Source organism: Microcaecilia unicolor, chromosome 3 (genome assembly GCF_901765095.1).
Source record: "Microcaecilia unicolor chromosome 3, aMicUni1.1, whole genome shotgun sequence".
In the NCBI taxonomy this organism is placed as follows: Eukaryota; Metazoa; Chordata; class Amphibia; order Gymnophiona; family Siphonopidae; genus Microcaecilia; species Microcaecilia unicolor.
In genome coordinates, this window is record NC_044033.1 from 87,330,803 (window position 1) to 87,352,558 (window position 21,756).

Consider the following 21,756-nt stretch of genomic DNA (forward strand, 5'->3'; position numbering starts at 1 on the left):
TTTCACCTTGACTACTTTTCCTGACATTTCCAGAAAACTCCTAGTAGCTTTAAGAAGTGCACCCGGTACAGCAGGACCATGCCCCTCATGGTTACCCATAATTGGTGCCTGAGGCCGGATCATAATCCCTCTTCTTGTAAACTCTGTTCACAGATGTCAAGAAGAGGTCGATACAGAGAAGTAGTGTGAGCAGATTTTTGTCTCTGAAAAAACTGGTCCATCAACTTCAGCATTGGTCTCAGTGGCTCCATGAACTGCATCAGACACTGGAGACACATTGACATTGAGAGGGCCTCTACCTTCCTCGATATCAAGTGTTGATAGCATCTGCTGGATCAGGCATTCTCAAATCCCCATCCCAAGGGTGAGGAAGGGATTCTTCATCTTCATTGACACTGAGGGACTCTGATGCTATGCGCCAATCAGCGTTGAGAGGCCTAAAAGCATCAGAGTCAAGAGGTCCAAGGTATCAAGATTATTGATATCCTTGAAGCACCCTCAAAGTGAGGGCCACTCAACCTCCTGGGAACCAGAAAGGTGTTACAGCTTCCATCGAGCCAAAATCAAGTCACTGATACAGCCCCGATGCCTTTAAAGGATGTGACTGTTTTGGCTGAAGCTCAGCTTTCAATGGCGGCCTTTGAGGAGCAGCTCAGGGCCATGATCCAGGAAGAAAGTACCTTTTGGCCCAACATGAGGCTGTGGCATCGAGGGCATCAATATCAGTTCCTCAGGAGCTCCAACCTACCCTGGAGGCCCATGCTGTGCCTGCAGGCAGCATATCGATACCAAGGCCTCATAGGTGTCTGAGGAGGTACCTGAGGTCCTCTTGGAGGAAGGGTCCCTTGGTTTTTCCTCAGACCCCTCCCCTCCAGAAGAGCTCTCCTCTTCTGATTTTATCAGGAAGATGGCTAGATCCATACCATTTGATTTGAAGACTGAGGATGAGCCCAGGGCCAGGACTTTGGACATCCTTCAGTTTGATTCCCCTCCAAAAGAAGCTGTGACAGTGTCCATGCACAGAATCCTTAAGCTTATACAGATGAAGCAGTGGGAGATGGCCCCCTCTCCATCTCTTGCAACAGGTATATAAGAAGGGCAACTCTGTGTATAGAGTCAAGAAGTTCCAACTTCATCATCATTCCATGGTGATTAAATCCACTCTGAAAAGAGCTAAGACTTACTCTTGGTGCCTCCAAGGAGGGAGGTCCAGAATGTGGAGTCTTTTGGGACATTTTTTTTTTCAGAATGCTATGCTTGTTTCCTGTATAGCTTCTTTTTTTTAATGCCTTTTACAAATAACGAGCAAAAGCTTGCATAGAAATTTAGAGCAATGCACATTACAGGGAAAATATTTATAAAGAAAAAGCTTCTTACCAGCCTTAATGAGCATGCACTTCATTGTGCACATGGTGGATTTTGCAGATACTCTCCCTTAGAAGAAGGCTGGAGAACTTCATCAGCTAGTAACCAAGCAGCAGGAGTGTGTAAAGTACATGGTGTAAGCAACTTACGATTTTGATACAGTGTCCAGAGCCTCCGCCATAGATATTGGTTTGTGGACAGACTCACCTAGCCGCACGCCTGAGACCTAGAACCAGCAGTTCAGGCAAATCTGGTGGATCTTCTGTGCAAGGGAGACTACCTTTTTAGTGACAAGGTAGAGGAGGTTGTAGATCTCATCAAGAAACATTCTGATACCATTAAGTCACTATCCCAGCCCACTTGTGGCTCATCCTCCACATCTACGAGGTACTCTAGGGGAGGGCAACAGAGGGCCTGCTGTTCTCGAAGTAGTGTTCTCCTCCTCCTCCTCCTCTCAACCTCCCCAACATAACCAGGGCTCTCACTACTGCCAGAGGCAGCAAAGGGCCCAAAAGTTCCAGTTGACTCCCCAGTCAAACCAAGGGACCGGCTTTTGACTGGCTCCAGAAAAGCTTTGCTGTAATTCCCATAGCTGTTGAATTTTGTTTTCCAAGCAAGGTGGCCCCTTGTAACCTGAGACTGGTGGGTTCTCAAAATTGTCTGGGCAGGGTACACCCGGCACTTGTGTCCAAGAACATCATAGTTAAGCCCTCAACACCAGGAATTGCTCACAAAGGAACTCTCTTCCCTTTTGCAGACCAGAACGGTCAAACCTGTTGCACCAGTGGAAAAGGAGAAGGGATTTTATTCCAAGTACTTCCTGTTCACAATAAAGATGGGAATTTCGTCCCATCCTAGACATGGTCCTTGAACAAATACCTCACAAACTAAAAAGGATGGTTTCCCAATGCTGTCTATTCCCAATGATTTGGGTTCAAGATTGGCTATGTATCTGAGATTTCATGTAGAGAACATTACTACCAGTACTGTGTACTGCCATTTGGCCTCGCTTTCACACCCAGGGTCTTCACAAAATGGCTAGCAGTAGTTGCAACATTGCTATGCAGACTGGGGATGCACATGTTTCCCTATTTGGACGATTAGCTGGTGAAGAGCAAAACTTAGGAAAGAGCAACAGTATCAATTCACAAAACTATTCTGGTGCTGGAGCTACTAGAGTTCGTCCTCAATTATCCCAAGTTCCATCTCAGCCCATCCCAGCAATTGGAATTCATGGGAGCCCTGCTTATACATATGACTCATGCCAGGGCTTTCCTTTCAGACCAGCACATAGAGGCTCTTACTTCTGTGGTCCAGGAAGTCCACTAGAGGATGAGTAAAGTATTGGCTTAGCATATGTTGAGGTTATTGGGCCCACGTGGCCTCTACAGTACATGTCACACCCATGGCATACCTCAATTTGAGGACAGCTTAGTGGATCCTTTCTTCCCAATGGTCTCAGGCCGGGGGGAACCTGTGAGATGTCATAACTGTCATGTTTTCCATCACAAGGTCTATCTTGGGGGTTAATTTTCAGCAATTTGGTTATGGGACTCTCATTCCAAATTTTTCAGTACTACAGGATGCTAATGACAGATGCATCAAACCTGGGAGGGGGGTAATGTAGAGAGACAGGAAATATAATACCAGATCAAAAAGGTCTGTCTTGGTGGTTAATTTCCAGCAATTTGGACATGAGACTCTCATTTAGAATTTTTCAGCACTACAAGATGATAATGACAGATACATCAAACCTGAGATTGGTGAGGAGAGGGGTGGTAATTTAGAGAGACAGGAAATATAATACCAGATCAATCTCCCAGATCTGAGAGGTATTTGGAATGCGCTAAGGGTTTTCAGAGAGCTTGGTTCCCTCTACTTCTGGAGCTAGCTTCTGAAGACCCATAGACACTGGAATGCTTTCTGACCCTTATCACTCAGAATGAGGGGTCCCTCTTATTTCCCAGCCTCCATTCCCTGGCCTTCACATTTTATATGTTGAAAGGTTAGAAATAGATTACTGGGATCTGCCAGAGGATGCCTCTCAAGTTCTGCTTATTTCCAGGAGAGGTTCTACCAGGTCATATGGTTTCAAATGGAAGAGGTTTACTGTCTTGTATGAAGGCAAGGCCCTAGATCCCTTATTATGACCTACACAAAAAGTACTTGAATACCTTCTGTATCTGTCAGAGTCAGGTCTCAAGACCAACTCTATAAGAGTTCACCTTAGCATAGGAGTTCTCAACCCAGTCCTTGGGACACACCAGGTCAATCTGGTTTTCATCATATTCATATCCCTGATACTTTCTTTCTCAAAAGGCATATTTCTGAGTTGTGTGTGTATGATATTTATACAGGTTGAAATGCTAATTTTTAATTAAAGATTTTTGTAACAAACAGAAAAAAATAAGCAATATTAAAAAAAACAGAACTACCCATACAACCATATTCAGGAAATTGGAAAGGAGTAGTCTAACCCAGGGAAACCAGGTTTGATTCCTACTTTGGCTCTTTGTGACCCTGAGCAAGTCACAAGTCAGATACAAAACCGATTGTGAGCCCACTAGAGTTGGAGAAAATACTTGTATGTAATGTGTAAACCATTTTATTGTACCACAGAAAGGCAGTATGTTAAGAATCTGATAAACCATCATAATTAGATTACATTATGAGGAGTCGACAAAAATTAAGGTAAAATAAAGTTTAAAGAAATTAAAGCAAATATGTTGACATCATTCTCATACTTTCATTAGCTAATATACCCCTTCTGGTCTATTCTTAACCCCACTCAACAGAAACATAATACTAATACAGATTCAGAAAAACATAGTGATTCCCTTGAAAGAAAACCAAACACTCATAAGAGACTCTAAGAAAAAAAAAAAGCAGCACCTACTGCTAAGATCCTAGCTTCTAGCAGCAAAAAGGACGTCCTGCACAGCTGAGTGGCCTGCCCACATCTGGAAACACTGAATCTTCTGTCTACAGAATAATGCATTCTCTTTTTTTCTTTTTTTTTTAAGTATAATTTTAAAATCCTCAATGTATCTGACTCTTGAAAAAAGAAGGCTAAGAGAGTGGATCTCAGTGAAATACCATCTAGTGATGGTTCCAAAACTCAGATAAATGTAAACTTTAAAGAAATAATATATGATCCATATTTTCCTCAGCCTCTTCTTTTCAGACCCTTCACTGGTTCTCTTTTCCTTGTTCATCAGATCAAGGTTTTTGATTATCTACTGGTTTTTTGTTTGTTTGTTGTTGTTGTTGTTTTGCCTTTGCACCCCCTGGTTCCTAATCTTCTATTCCTTAGATTTATCACGCATCTTTTAACCATCTGGTTTAATTTTCTCTCCAACCAGATTTTCTCTTATGACACAGTTCTGGTAGAATCATCTGCATGCTCATGTCTTTGCTTCTCTCTCCTGCCTCCCTATTTTTCATCTTTGTCTTAGGACCCACCTTGTCACTTGTAGTGCTTGTGTTGCTTATATAGACCTGTGCACTGTTTTGGAGATATTTGTGTAAATTCAAATCATTGCTGTATTTTTGTCTTTATAGATGCTGTTTTTAAGAATTAATGCAAGCTACAAACTCCATTTGAAAAGGCAGCTAATGCATCTAAATGTAGTCAATGATGGAGGACCTCAGCATGGGTATGTACAGTTGTTTTAAAAGTGAGCCATATGTAAGATACTAATCAGAATACCTTGCAAATCATGCATATAATGTGTCATTCCTAGGGCAATGAAAGGGGATTTTCTTTTATCCGCTAATTCTCTTTTTGTTAGGCTGTTGTCAGTTTTGACCAATTAGTATTCATGCGGAGATGTGTGTGCACCTCTTACTGGTGTCTTGCTGCATAGTTTCTCTCCTTCAGTCTTGTGATAACTTTAAACTGTGTGGGACTCGCACAGTTTACCCTCACAGGACCTGTCAGCTCCTTGCAAGCTATAAGACATTGATGTGGAGACCTGTGTACAGCTGAACAAAGGTTGTTCAACATTTAGTCTATGGGCCAGAATTCAGTCTGCCAAACATTTCTATGCAGACTGCCAGCAGTATGCTAAATAAGGGATTGAGAAGCAGCCAAAGACTGCTTGACACTGGGCCTGGAACAGATAAGAACATAGTAGTCATACTGGGTAAGACCAGTGGTCTGTCTAGCCCAGTATCCTGCTTCCAACAGTGGTCAATCCAGGTCACAAGTACCGGCAGAAGCCCAAATAGTAACAACATTCCATGCTATCGATCCTAGGGCAAGCAGTGGCTTCCCCCATGTCTAGCTCAATATAAGACTATGGATTTTTCCTTTAGGAACTTGTCTAAACATTTTTTAAACCCAGATACATTAACCGCTGATACCACATCTTCTGGCAACGAGTTCCAGTGCTTAACTATTCATTGAGTGAAAAAATGTTTCCTCCTGTTTGTTTAAAAAGTTTAACTTCCTTGAGTGTCCTCTAGTCTTTTTACTTTTTGAAAGAGTAAAACATCAATTTGTGTTTACTCATTCTACACTACAGTCTTTTGTAGACTTCTATCATATCCCCCCTCTCATCCATCTCTTTTTCAAGCTGAAGAGTCATAACCTCTTAAGCCTTTCCTGATATGAGAGGAGTTCCGTCCTCTTAATCATTTTGGTTCCCCTTTTAGTGTTGTATAGTAACTAAGTAAATGTAACTAGTTAATTGTACTTAAGTAAAAGTTTTGTTACTTTTACTTGTAAAGAAGTATACAATCACATTTGTTACTGAAGTAATAATTTTGCCAAATTTTACTATTTTTACTCAGTTACATCTGATGCAGTTAATAGTAAAAGTGGAAGGGAGATGTAAATGATGATTACTCAGTAAACCAAATGAAATAGCAAAACTGGGGAACAAGAGTAAACAGTGGATCATCTCATCTTAAATTTTGATGTTAAGTGAATATAACCTATAAGAACAGTGGATTTGCCTGTGTATGTTGAACTGGTTAGCGGCCTCCAGCCAAACAGATGAATTAGGTCACTTTAAAGTGGAGATGAAGCTGGTAGCAATTCTTGGTGAACAGATTGTCTCTACTACAATCATAGGCACCCGGTAAATGAGGCTTGGGGAGCCACGAGCTGACCCAAAGGTAACTGGGGCAGCATGCTGCACAGCAGAACACCATGCAAAAAGCAAGAAGAGCCCATTAGATCTGTGGCTGCAAGATCTCTCGCTGCTGCAGTGCACAGCCGCCTGCCGCAATAATAGCCAGGAGTACTCGGGATTCCCATTCCCCCTTCCCCGACTCTTACACTGCTACCGGTAGTGGTCTCCACCATAGCGATTACAGCAGGCCTGCCTCGGGAGCTACTCGGCCATCCCCCTTTGATGCATCCCATCTCCTCTTACGCAACTTCTGCGAGGGTGGGCCGTGTCACAGGAAGACATCTGAATCCCCGAGGCAGGCGGCTGTAATCACTAGGATGGAGACCATTACCGGCAGCACTGTATGCCGCAGACTAATCCACATCTAAGAAAAGAAGGCAAGTGTCCGAATCCAACTGCTTCTTTGGGGGAGGGGGTGGGAAGGAGCAGGACAGAGGGAGCGATTAGAACCGAGGAGGGAGGAAGGAGCAAGGAGCGGGACTAAGGGAGAGAGCAGAGGTTATATAACAGGAGCTAGGATGACATTAAAAAGTTGAAGTCAATTATGTTAATTTCCCTTTCCCTCTCCGTGCAGTCATCATCCCTGTTTACTCAAACAAAGCAAGCAAATCTATGAGCTGCTCTATCCACGCTGTCGTTCTTTATTTTTGGTAGCAGTTTTATTTGATTTCACGTATATTTTTAAATATGCCAGCTTCTGCAGCATACAGATGTACATAGAGGAAGTATTGGTTTCATTGGTTAGAGTGCCTAATTTGTTCTAAATTTTAATTAGTTGTGTCATTTGGAGATGCTGGTTATAGGGACTCCCTGTATTCATACAGAGATGTTTTCACTTATAAATAGTAAGTCTGATTGTTAAGCACCTGATTCTCATAACATGATGTCTGTTTTGGAGGCTAATTACTAAGTATAATTTTAAAAAATATATTTATTAGGTTGAAGGAGCATTTTAACCTCTTTTGTTCCTGTGCCTACATCAAAAGAAAAAGATGGCATGTGGGAACTTTCTCCTTTTGTTTTGTGGATTGCTGTGGTATATTATAAAAATTCACTTGCCTTTTTTTATTGCTAATATTTCACAAAGAGGTTTTGAATAATGAGGGAAGGGCTTTCTTCATGCAGATGTTCTGTCGAATCAGTCTAAATATGCCAACATTATCAAGTTCAGCACACTATTAGCTGCCAAGTTCATACAAAGTTAATTATGTTCAATGGAAAATAAATCTGTTGGTTCAGGCTGCTTGCTATGCGAATATTCCATCACTGTTTCATTATTGCTATCAAGTATTACATATTAAGGGCACCTGCTTTAAACTTTCTTTTAATTTGTTTTTCCAGTCCTTACATGCACATGGTTTTGCTTTTTAAACCTAAAGTTGAATCCTAAGGGTGATGAACAATGAGGTATAAACTATGTTGTTTCTGATTTTACTTGTTTTGAACTGCTTTGGGTGCTGCTCTGTACATCTGCTGTCTGGAATTTTGGAAGATGGAAATGAGATAATAAAAAATAAGTTTTGGATGTACTCTGTAGAAGTTATTGATGTAAGCCCCGCCCATGACCCGGCCCCCTTTAGCCTCCCCAAACTGCTGGGCCACCGACCGCCTGTGACCACAACAGACTGCATGTCATTCTATGGGAAATTTTACATTGGGGTAACTGTCCACTGGTTTGGTAAGTCTCTTTAGGGAGGAAGTCTGCTTGTCTGGTCTTAAGACTGAAGTGTTCCCACATATTCAATGTAATTTCATCAATTCTCGAAGATAATCAAACAGTTTACCATCGGATGAAAAATTGTTAGAACAACAACCGACAATGATTCCAACTTTGTGAATTCTTTCGTTGTAATTGGACAGCATGATGATGAAGATGAAGATGCAAATGATGAATTTAGACAGGACTATTTCTAATGCAGTAATTCCCTTGCCCGTAATGTCTTGTCTGTCTGTTTTACCTAGATTGTAAGCTCTTTGAGCAGGGACTGTCTCTCTACGTCAATTGTTCAGCGCTGCGTGCGTCTGGTAGCGCTATATAAATGCTAATAGTAGTAGTAATGATAAAGTACTTGTTGCTATGTGGAACTCAAGTGTTTCAGAGATTCCCTTGATCATAACTTGCAGACCCAGTCAGAAGATATCAGTAATATTGCAAACTGGCCTGATTTGAAGGAACTTTTATCAGACAGCAGAAAGTGGATTGTTCAAAGTTGTTGAACCTTTTTAGCTGTGCTGGATTAATGACTCACGAGCACACTTGCATAAGTGATGGTTCATTTTCAAGAAGTGGATTGAATTGTAGAGCAATAAAGTAGTTGGGTAAAAACTTTAATAGTTGCATTCATTGTAGTTGTGGTTCTTTTACTTTTTGCGCAAAATGTATTATATTAGGCAATAACTTTTTTACTTAAGTAAATTTTTTTTCACTGTGCTTTTTACTTTTACTTAAGTATTAAAATATACATTTATTTTTATTTAAGTACTTTGGTCTAGTACTTTGAAGAGCAATGGATAGAGGTGTACAAAATACTGAGTGGTGTAGAGCAAGTAAATGTAAATCAATTTTTTTACTCTTTCAAAAAGTACAAAGAATAGGGGACATTCAAGGAAGTTACATGATACAATTTTTAAAATGAACAGGAGGAAATATTTTTTCACTCAACAAATAGTTAAACTCTGGAATTCGTTGCCAGAGGATGTGGTATCAGCAATGAGTCTGAGTCATAGGATATTTGTACTCCTACATTGTGCTCAGTTATGTAGTCTTATAAGAACAACATGGGAGTTTGGGCACTATGTAGTACCAAAGTATATTGGCTCTTTCATGGCCCCCAGCAGCAGTAGCATTGTTTGCAAATACATCTCATGCATATTAATCAGGGAAATCCTGAAAACCCAACCTTGTGAAGGCCAAGGTTTGTGGACACCCATGGGCTAGATGGGTGGCTGACTGGCCAGTTGGCATGCTGTGTGTGTGTGGATAGGGAGAGAACTCCTTCTCTTCCCAACCAGGATCAGCTGCAGTGATACATATGGACAGGAGCAGAGAAGATTCATTGTCATTGGTGGGGGCAGGGATGAGCGTAAAGGGAGTAAGAGAGGAACAGTTTGTGTGAGAGGGATGGCATGCAGGATTGTAAGCAAGTGGGAGAAAAGGAGGCAGAAGTTTGTTGGTATGCCAGGGAGAGCAAGATTGGGTAGAAATAGAAATACCTAGCACATTCCCCAGGTACTGGAACCTCCTATCCAACCCCTTTTTCTCCATTCCAGTTAGAACTTTCTCTTTCCCCATCCTAGATCATGATTTTCCTCATCTCTGATTCACCCTTGTGTCCCCCTCTCCCTCTGTTCTGCAGTTCCCAGTTCTGTCTCCTCTTCCCCTCTTTCCATCCCTTTAGTTCCAATTCTCTTTATACTTGAGATTCCTTTTCACCACTCCGTAATAGCCCATGTAAGTAGTCGGGGTACTTGGACTGTGATGATACTTTTAGACATGCAGTTAGGCCAGCCAAGCCCAGGTTCAGAACTAAAGAAAAATATTTATTTACCCACGAAAGATGTGCCTGGCTTAAGTTGCAGGCTTAAAGCGGGGTTACAGCCAAATACTTGTTATACAATTCCCTGTTATTTCTGGGCCCTGAGCTTTTAAGTCCTTTCTTGGACATTTCCCTTGCCTGTGGGCTCCCTGGCTTTGTGAACTGGACTTAAGGGGAACCAGGAATCTCATCTGTATACCTCTTCACACACCTTCCTCAGCTTGACCTTGCTAGGTTGAATGCCTGCCTCTGCAGGAGCTACATTCAGAGAAAAGAAGCCTGTGTTCTGGTGGCCTCTGTGTTGGTGTGCTTCATAACTGACGGACTGGAGGCTTAGGAACAGCTGCATTACCTTGGTATTTGCTTTGTACCTGACTCCATTTGAGCAACCAATGGTCTGTTATCAGGGTGCACCCACACCTCAGTGGGCAATTGTAGATTTTGTTGGTGGCTAGGGAGGGGGTTAGTGTCATAATTCCTCTGTAGTTTGACACATACCTTTGTTTATCTTTTTGTTTAGGGTTAATCCCTGAATGTTAATTTCCTTTGACCACTCCAAGTTTATTAGAGATTAAAAGTGATATTGTAATTCCTTATATTTTCATTTTTTCCGTGTTTATTTCTGATTTCTATTATCAACTATATTTACTTGGAGATTATTGTAAATATATGCACAAATACAATTAAAAAAAGTTCAAGCTGTATTGTTATTTAAACCATTGGGTGCGATGATATTGAGTCTGAAAATCTATTTCTGTTTAGTTTAACATTGTCTTGGAGATGGTCTAAAACAGTGAATCACAAATCTTCAAAGGCATGTCCAAATTGGATACAGTGAGAAACCATGGGGGCTTCCAGTTTCTGAGTTCTTAAAGTGGTATGAAGGCCTTGTTAGTCCACTTTTAAAGTAATAAGGGTAATAAATATTTCTGTTTATTACCTAAGTTCTTAGCTCCATTGTTCCACTAAAGTCCTTAATAGGCAAATAGTTTTACCAATATAGCAGAGAACAGGGGCATTTAACAATATAAATAATCCCTGCAGTGACACAGTTTTATTGAACCTCAATGGAATTTGTTGTCCTGTCAAAAATAGAAGAACATATCCTGACAGTGATTGGGGGACACAGAGAACATTGACCGCAAGGGGCATGTCCCAAATATGATCCCATGAATGGCTGTTTTCATGTAAAAAATAGATCCTACCAACATCCTATATAATAATTTGCACCTCCGTCTGGATGCCTGGGTTCATAACACAGTTCCCATTGGTCCGCCCTGGGGATGACGTCACAGGTCGGACCAATGGAAAGTGAGAGGGAAGGGAACCCAGCACCAGCAACCGGAGGTGAGTACAGAATCGCCCGTCCGAGTTCCTTGACCCCCTACCTCCCTCCCTCCTTCCACTCGTGTCCGAGTTCCACGGCCCCCCTCTCTTTCAAGTTCCATGCCCCCTACCTCCCTCCCTCCTTCTACTCCCTTCTGAGTTCCATGCCCCCCCCCCCCTCTCCTCCGAGTTCCACCGGCCTGAGTCTCCCTCCCTCTCTCTATGTGGCCTCCGAGTGCAAGCAGGATGTGTGCTGCTGCTCCTCCGCTTTGTAAGTGCCGGCTGTTCTTTAAAACTTTTTGCTTCCTGGTCCACCGGCAACAGTGAAGTCGAGCAGTCACGGCATGGCGCTTCACACTGTCTTTGCTTTCACTTCTGTGTCAGCTGTGCCTCTGGTCCCGCCCTCATTTCCTGTAGTGCTGAAAATGGGATGAATCTGTAAAACAGGCCACTTTTGCAGCACTAACTTACATGCCATATAAGTCTCCACAGAAAATGGCAAAACACATACCAAACAATCAGACAATTGCAGAGATCATGGTTGTAATAAAAGTTGCTGGTTGGCATAAAGAGCATGCTTAAAGGTTTGTTTTATGAGATGGATAGGATATCCACATACTATAAACCATTGAACCATATCCTTAATATAAGCTTTTTCTGGACACAGCATAGCAGCTTCTCTGGCATTCCTCATCCGTTCTTTGTATCCAAAGGACATAGTCCATCAGTTTTTGACCTGCACTCTGCTCTTGTTCTCAAGTTTCTAGGGTTACATTCAGGTTTCCCTTGGGCTGCTTCCAAGAATGCAGCTGAAATGGGAAAAACGTGTTAACTCTGTGGAACCCCTCAGATGGCAAATATCATTTGCAGCAACAAGGTGTCCCAGTTCTTGCCAGCCTTGGCAACAAACTTCCTCAAAATCTGCTTGAGTTTTGTTGAAGCATTCAACAAGCCTGTCTGTTTATGGGAGATGCATTGAGATAAGAGTTAGTGTTTCTTTGATAAGTGTTGGTACTAAGGAGGCAGATTGTACCCTGGTAGGGTTAGTTAACTGACAGATAGGGCAGGACTGATAGTAAAGCTGAACTTTCTTAGATAGCCTGGCTAGTAGAATTGTGCTTATATTCACTCACATGTTTCTCTTCCCCTAAATGGACCTCCCTAACAAACAACCTGTTGGAGGTGTGGTCAGGGTAGTAGAATCTGATCAACCACCTCTCCTTCTAATTTTTCCCTTCATTATCTTACACACCAGGTCCCTTCTTAATTGAAAAAGGATGTAGACAGTCTCTGAGTTGGTAAGATAGAGACTAACTTCTTGTCTATAATTTGATCCCATTAAAACTCGAGGGACTCATCATCAATCTGGACACTTCTAAAGTTCTCTGGTCACCCTTCCCCAACCTATTCAGGTGTAACAGCTAAGGGTTCTTGGGGCATTTGAGTGTCGTTGGTAGCCTTGGATTCCTGTCAATTACAGCTTCTTGATTCTTTACATACTTGACCTTTTCCAGCCAGCATTGCTAGTGGGGCTAAAATATCTTGAGGTCTTCATCATACGTCCAGGTCCTCCGGGGGGGGGGGGGGGGACCTCAGGGAATGACTGTTCTTCAGTCACTACTGGTTTAACAGTAAGCTAGGCCCACAAAGTTCCAGAGTCTGGGTAGTCCTATCCCAGAATGATAGGGTACAGGTGCAAAGATAGTACTCCTATTTCAAGATAGGTAGCAGAGAGTAGGGTCGGTATTCTCAGTGGAGAAGATAGTGGGGGTTCCCCAGGGGTTTGTACTGGGACCTCTGCTTTTCAACATTTATAAATGATCTAGAGATGGAAATAACTAGTGAGGTAATTAACTTTGCTGATGACAGTTATTCAGAGTTGTAAATTGCAAGAGATTTGTGAAAAATTACAAGAGAAATTTGGGAGACTGGGCATCCAAAGGCAGATGATGCTTAATGTGAGCAAGTGCAAAGTGAACATGTGGGAAAGAGGAACCCAAACTATAGCTACAAAAAGCAAGGTTCCACATTGGGAGTCACCGCCTAGGAAACGATCCTAGGTGACATCGTTGATGATTGAAACCCTCTGCTCAAGGTGCAGCAACATCTAAGAAAGCAAATAGAATGTTAGTAATTATTAGAAAAGAAATGGCGAACAAAAATGAGAATGTTATTATGCCTTTGTATCACTCCATGGTGTGACCACACCTCGAATACTGTGTGCCATTCTGGTCACTGCATCTGAAAAAAGATATAGCAGAATTAGAAAAGGTATAGAAAATGGCAACAAAAGTGATAAAGGGGATAGGATGATTTCCCTATGAGGAAAGGCTAAAGCAGCTATGGCTCTTCAGCTTGGAGAAAAGATGGCTGAGGGGGTATGTGATAGAGGTCTATAAAATACTGAGTGGAGTGGAATGGGTAGATGTGAATTGCTTGTTTACTCTCTTTCCAAAAATACTAGGACTAGGAGGCATGCAATGAAACTACTAAGCAGTAAATTTAAAACAAACTGGAGAAAATATTTCTTCATGCAATTTGTAATTAAAGTCTGAAATTCATTGCCAGAGGATATGGTAAAAGCAGGTAGCTTAGCAGGGTTTAAAGAACGTGTGGATGATTTCCTAAAAGAAAAGTCCATAAGCCATTATTATTAAGATGGATTTAGGAAAATATACTGCTTATTTGTAGAATAAGCAACATAAAATTTGTTTTACTGCTCTGGTATCTCATCAGGTACTTGTGACCTGGATTGGCCACTGTTGGAAACAGGATACTGGGCTTGATGGACTTTTGATCTGTCCCAGTATGGCAACGCTTATGTTCTCTAAGGACTTACAATCTTAGTTTGTTCCTGAGTCAATGACAGGTGAAGTGACATACCCAAGAAGCAAGATTTGAACCAGGGTTCCCCAGTTGTCGGCATGGTGTTCTATCCACTAGGCTAGTTCTCCACACCAAACTTATTAAGATCAATTAGGTGTTACATTTTGTCCTAAAAACTGTATAATATGATAAGAGCCATATCTCGTTGGTTATGGAGTTCCAAAGGGAAAGTCCTACAAAGGAGGAAACCCAGTATCTAATTTCTACATAAACTTTATGGAAGGTGATTGTGCTACCATAAGAAGATCCTAAGCAGATCTCAAGACTCTAGTTAGTCTAACGATTTCTAGTTTACATATTGTGGGCTGAACCATCAATATTTGCATTATATTGTTTTCTACTAGTAACAAAAAACTTAATCTTTCTACTACAAAGGAAACGTGTTCATAAAGTTTTAGCCTGCCGGAAACATGGTACCTGTATGCTGCACATAGTGGAACCTATTCAGTTGTCTCTTCTGAAAGGCTAGGAGCAGTGAATTACAATGATCTAATTGTCCAGTAACAAAAGCATGCATAACTATTGACAAGTCTGAGAAAATAAACAAATTAAATGTAGGGCACAGATGCCATAAAGGTGACTATGAGCTTGGATGGATGTTTAACTCAGAGTTCAAACGAACTCCCAAACTTTTGACCTCATTGTGGATGTTTAACTCCGAGTTCAAAATTTTGACCTCATTATTCACTGTTAATAGATGACCACCAAAAGAGAGGGTGGAAAAGGGTCAAATTACATAAAGGCCCATTTGAGCCAAAATCATCCCCCCTTGCCTTTTTTTTCGGGGGGGGGGGGGGGGGGATTCAGGATTTTCTTTACTCTTACATAGATTCAGGAACTATTGAGAGGTGCAAAACATCTTATGTCAGCTGTGTATATAATATATCATAGGAGCCGGCTCTCTGGGTGCTTGAGCACCCCCAATATTGAGCAAACTCTTTTATTATGTCCAGGGAGGGGTAATTTCTATTGGGTTTAGCACCCCCAATCATTGTGAAAATTTGGCTCCTAATAATATATTATAATAAGAAAGAAGTGACCCAGTATAGAACCTTGCCAGAAATGCCTAGGGAGGATAAATGAGAAAGGAGAAGGGGGGAATGGTTAATGAGATCAAAGGCAGCAGACAAGTCCAGGGAATCTGCTAAAACAATTTTCTGGTGTTCAAAATGGGACTGTAATTCATCAAGGAGGACAGTATTGTCTCTGTGCTAAAATGCTTTCTAAAACCTGTATTTATACCTAAACCACCCAGCGGTAACTCCACCTACTACTACTAATTTAAAGGGCTAGCCACTCTATCTCTTTATTCAGCCCATTCGGGTGCACTGTATTCCAGGTATATATGAATCTCTGTTCCTGCTGCGTCAGTATAGAAGTAATGTCCCCTCCCCATCTGAGCTGTACTCGTGTCAATACTACATACTGTAAATCTGCTTCTGTGTGTCTGTAAGTGCACCAATGGCTAACCAGCAGTGCTTCCACTTTGTTGATCCGGATATTGCTCAGGTGCTCTCCAATACGGAGTTTAATTTTTCTTTGGGTATGGCCAATGTACCACTTCTGGCATGGGCAACAAATTGCGTAAACCACTTGAGTCGTGTTAGTCTGTTTTAAACCACAGATGAAATAATTTGCCCGCGGCTGGATTTATTACACTGTTGACTTACCATAGCATGGTTACAATATCTACAGTTGTGGCATTGGCTATGTCCTGGATACTCAGATTTATTCTCAAAACCTCTAAATATGGAAAGCACCTCACCCATATTTTTTACTTATTTTTTAAGCGATCTGAGGTCTATTTCTCAACTGCGGGTGTAACTTCAAAATAGACCAATGCTTCTGTATACTTTTGGATATAGCAATATCTGTAGGGGGAAAGGGTAAGACGAATTGTAATTTACTATGTATTTTTAGAGCCTCCAAGCGCGGGCTGATCAGCCAATCTCTATTGGCATTAGCTGCCCTCTTCCGTGCATGCTTAATAACTTTATTGGGTAACCTCTCTGCTTAAATTTGTGCATCATTTGATTAGCATGAAAATTAAAGGATTGCTTCTCAGTACACAAGCGCTTGACTCTGAGGAACTGACCCACTGGAATACCATTCTTAAGCGGTGCTGGATGGTGACTGGAATAATGAAGAATGGTATTTCTATCGGTGGGTTTTCTAAATAATGTGGTGATAAACTTATGCTGTTGAATTTCAATATGAATGTCCAAAAAATCTGCTTCATGATGACTAATGGTGGAGGTGAATTTAATGTTAGGATCACTGCTATTAAGATCTTCAATAAACACGTTCAATTCCTGTTGACTCCCAGACCATACTAATAAAATGTCATCGATATAACGACGCCATAATATCACCTTATGAAAAAGGTTAGATGTATATACATAAGACTTTTCAAATTGAGCCATGTATAAACAGGCCACGGTGGGAGCCACGGTGGCCCCCATGGCTACTCCTTTCATTTGTAGGTAATAAGTATCTTCAATACAAAAGTAGTTACGACAGAGCACCAATTCTGCAATGGTATTAAAAAATTGTTTGTTTTTTTTCAAAAGAAATCTGCAAGTCCTGAATATATAAGTCCAAAATCTGAAGGGCTGCAGACTGGGGGATGTTAGAATAAAGGGATTGAATATCCAATGTCACCATCGTATACTCCCTGTCTGAACTCAAATCAATGGTGTCTAAAATCTGTAACAGATCCGTTGAATCGCTGAGGAACGACGGAATCTCCTGTACTTTGGGCTGCAAAAAATGATCCAGATATTGCGAGAGGGGTTCGAATAAAGACTGTTTACCCGATACTGTCGGCCTTCCTGGTGGATTTTGCAATGACTTATGAATCTTGGGTATAAAGTATATCCTTGGGATCACTGGAAATGATCTATATAAATATTTAAATTCTCTCATAGAGATAACACCCTTTTGGTTAGCCGTAATCAGTATCTCACGTACTTCAAGCTGGTACATTCCTGTCGGATCCGCTGGTAAGTTTTTATAATATATGGTATCAGACAGCTGACGTTGAACTTCTTGCATATAATCCACTTTATCTTGTAGCACGATAGCTCCACCTTTATCCGCTCTCAATATCACCAAAGTCGGATCCTGTTGTAATTGGACTAGCGCATTCCATTGATTACTTGTAAGATTATTGGTCCTATTTATTGTCTGTTTCTCCAATGCTGCAGTATCTTTTAATACTAATTGTGAAAAAGTCTCTATAACATGATCTGGCGGACCTGGCGGTACCCAGATGGATGGAAGGTGGTATTTTACACAATTAGTATTAAAAGATACTGCAGAATTGGAGAAACAGACAATAAATAGGACCCAGCGGTAAACAGCAGTGGACGCGTGCTTCATGCCTACCGCCTAGGTAGCATGTGAGACCGGACACTTTATCCCATATGACACTACTACTAGAAAGTTTGCTGACCTCTGATGTACAGAAAGATAGATGAAAAATAAACCTGTATTCTAAGTTGAATCATAAATGTTAGATGTACATGTGCAGAACAGGCTAGGTTCCACAGTGACAGTGCTGTACCCTGTCATTCAGAGAACCTGAATTTGAAATAAAAATAATAAATTACTAGTCTGTGAAAGGCTGTGGGCTGCAAGAAGTCACAGTACAGTGAAATGAATTATTTCCCCTGCCTGAGGCATTTTTTTTAATTTATTTGTGATATTTGGATCTCGCATTATCCCAAATTATAGCTTGGTATGATCACATTGAACCAGGTCTCTGTAATAGCAACAATGTTCAGATTTTCCTCAAACATCAGGCCTTGCAAATCTTGAACCTTTTTTACTTAGACTATGAGCATTTGTGCTCATTGCTTTCCATGTGCAGATGGTTTGCTATATTTACATGACTTTTCCTTCAGCCATCGTGTGTTTCTCTGAGGGTGACTTTCTGAATTCACCTATTTCTCTTTGTCACCCCCACCCTGTAGTTTAAATGTCTAGAAACATACTGTCTGAATTTGTCCCTAAGGATCCTTTTTCCTGTCACAAAAAGATGCAGCCCATCATTGCAGTACAGCCTGTTATTTTTCCACAAGTTACCCCAGGGCCGGTCTTAGGCAGAGGCGACCGAGGCGGCCGCATAGGGCCCCGCGCCTAAGGGGGCCCCGCGCGGCGTGCCTCGCCTCTGCCTCGCCGACCACGCTCGTCTGCCCTCCACCCACGTCGCGAGTCTCGTCGTTCCCCTGCTGCTCTCCCTCCCTCCAGCCACCTGAGACATCTCCCGTCTGACCCCCCCCCCGACCCGCCAAACGACCCTCTTCTTTCGCCCGCACCTCAACTGACCCGACCCAGCATTTAAAAAAACCTTCAAGCGGCGGTGCCGGTGCCTCGCGTCTGAGGGCAGAAAACTCGCTTCATCGTTGGCCGGCCTTCCCTCAAGTCCCGCCCTCTGATGTAACTTCCGCAAGGGCGGGACTTGAGGGAAGGCCGGCCAACGATGAAGCGAGTTTTTTGCCATCAGACGCGAGGCACCGGCACCGCCGCTTGAAGGTTTTTTTAAATGCTGGGTCGGGTCAGTTGAGGTGCGGGCGAAAGAAGAGGGTCGTTTGGCGGGTCGGGGGGGTCAGACGGGAGATGTCTCAGGTGGCTGGAGGGAGGGAGAGCAGCAGGGGAACGACGAGACTCGCGTCGCGGGACGTGGGTGGAGGGCAGGGGGGACGGGGGGGGTTACTGGACATAGGTGGATGGCAGTTGGCAAGGGGGGCAGGAGGGTCGCTGGACATGGGGTGGATGTAGGGGAGGGCATAGGGGACAGGGGGGTTGCTGGACATGGGTGGATGGCAGGGGAGGGGGTTTCTGGACATAGGTGGATGGCAGGGGAGGGCAGGGGGCACAGGAGGGTCGCTGGACATGGGTGGATGGCAGGGGAGAGCATAGGGGACGGGGGGTTGCTGGACATGGACGGCAGGAGGGACAGGAGGGTCGCTGGACATGGGTGGATGGCAGGGGAGGGGGTTTCTGGACATAGGTGGACGGCAGGGGAGGGCAGGGGGCACAGGAGGGTCGCTGGACATGGGTGGATGGCAGGGGAGAGCATAGGGGACGGGGGGTTGCTGGACATGGATGGCAGGAGGGACAGGAGGGTTTCTGGACATAGGTGGATGGCAGGGGCGGGCAGGGAGGACAGGAGGGGCGCTGGACATGGGTGGATGGCAGGGGAGGGCATAGGGGACAGGGGGGGTTGCTGGATGGCAGGGGGGACAGGAGGGTCGCTGGACATGGGTGGATGGCAGGGGAGGGGGTTTCTGGACATAGGTGGATGGCAGGGGCGGGCATGGAGGACAGGAGGGTCGCTGGACATGGGTGGGTGGCAGGGGAGGGGGTTTCTGGACATAGGTGGATGGCAGGGGAGGGCAGGGGGCACAGGAGGGTCGCTGGACATGGGTGGATGGCAGGGGAGGGGGTTTCTGGACATAGGTGGATGGCAGGGGCGGGCAGGGAGGACAGGAGGGTCGCTGGACATGGGTGGATGGAGGGGAGGGGGTCTCTGGACATAGGTGGATGGCAGGGGAGGACAGAGGGGGCAGGGGGGGTTGCTGGACATAGATGGATGGCAGGGGGGACAGGAGGGTCGCTGGACATGGGTGGATGGAGGAGAGAGAAGAAATGCTGGACATGGATGGAGGTGAGGGAAAAGGAAGAGAGGAGATAAAGTGCAACTAGATATAGAAAATAGGCAGAAGCTGGATCCACTGGACAGTCAAGTCTGCGGAGGACCCAGCTTTTACTTACGGATGTAGGACAAGAAATGAAGAAGAAAGGCAGAAAGTAAAGAAATAAATGGAAAGGAAGCCCTGGAAATGGAGTTAAGAGGACAGATAGCAGCACAATCGGATACTGAGCCAGCATGATCAGAAAAACAAAGTCACCAGACAACAAAGGTAGAAAAAACTATTTTATTCAGGATTTATTAATTGGAATATGTTAGTTTTTGGAAATGTGCATCTGTGATATTTTTCATGTAAGTTTTAATTTTTGTAGTATTGCTACATACTGAGTCTGACTTCTTGAGGTAACTTTCCAGTTCAGTATTTTGCATTCATGTGTTTTTCAGGTGTGATCAAGGAAGGTACAGTATTCTGCTAGCGTATAGTTTGCAGCCCTTTTTGTTTGTTTTTTTTCACTAGGTTGTGCACTGGTGTTTTAGAGCCCGGTGTAATTACAGTTGCCTTTCCACGCCACGCATAAGGTTGTAGCTCGTCCTGTCCTTGGAATTACCCTGTTTCCCCGAAAGTAAGACATCCCCCAAAAATAAGACCTAGTAGAGGTTTTCCTGAATTGGTAGATATAAGGCCTCCCCCGAAAGTAAGACCTAGCAAATTTTTGTTTGAAAGCAGGGCTGCCGAGAGCCGGACAAGGCCGCCCCCGTTTGTGTATAGTGTTTTGCAGTGGAGAGATTGTGTGTTGGCCTTACTAAGGTGGCACCAAACATCGGAAAGGGTGTAGAGCCTAAATCATGACACACTATCTCTAAAAGGGTGTTTTGTGGCTCTACATGAGAATTGTGATATTATGATCCCTTGCTAGCTTCATATTGTTGATAATCTGCATTTTCCGTATGGCTGGTATATTGGTGTATAAGGTATTAATTGTGATTTTTTTTTTTTTTTTTACTTATTTTTTTTCTGTGTGTTGTCAGACAATTATGGATGACAGAGTCGGAGTCTTCTTGAGTCAGAGAGTTGTGGTATATATTTTAAAACAATTTTAATACCTTGGTGGTCTATATGTTTTTATATTGTACATTATATTTTACATATCACTTAATTTTATTGTATATCTTTTCATTTCATTTTTATTTTATTGCATATATGGGTTACAGAGTAATAGGGGAATTTGAAAGTACTAAATCTTTTCTTAATATTTTTCCTTTATTCTCCTTTGTTATGAGAATTGGAACTACTAATTGTAGTGGACTTGAACTGAATAATTTCTGGGGAGGGGAGGTTTCATGATAGCATTGTGCTTATTATTTCAATCAGTTTTTTGTACAAGTTTAGCTTCATTTGTCTTTGAAATTTCATAAATAAAAAAATGTTCTAAAAATGGAATAATTTTATCAATGGGGTGGAGCTAGGGTGGGGGCGGGGCTACAGTGGGGCGGGGCTATGGTGGGGTGGGGCTAGGATGGGGCCCCACCAAATTGGTCTGCATAGGGCCCCGCACTTGCTAAGACCGGCCCTGAGTTACCCCATCCTCCTATGTATCTAAAGCTGTCTTCTTTACACCAAAATTGTAGCCTCTTATTGAATTCCTCTGTTTTACATAGTCTTTCCTTTCCTTCCCACATGTAGGAATTACTTCAGAAAAAGCTACAGTCCAAACCAAAGACTTCAGTCCCTCCTCCTATGTATCTAAAGCCGCCTTCTTTACACCTAGATTCTAGCCTCTTATTGAATTCCTCTGTTTTACTTAGTCTTTCCTCTCCTTCCCACATGTAGGAATTACTTCAGAAAAAG

General features: G+C 42.8%; 1 protein-coding gene across 2 annotated transcripts in view; it reads left to right on the forward strand.

The window, feature by feature from the left end:
• VPS54 (VPS54 subunit of GARP complex) overlaps window positions 1-21,756 on the forward strand; it is a 300,862-nt gene that overhangs the window by 272,126 nt on the left and 6,980 nt on the right. For both annotated transcript variants that reach the window (XM_030196152.1, XM_030196153.1), the window contains exon 23: window positions 4,927-5,021. In XM_030196152.1, the coding sequence (XP_030052012.1) occupies window positions 4,927-5,021 (95 nt within the window). The remainder of the gene's footprint in view (window positions 1-4,926; window positions 5,022-21,756) is intronic.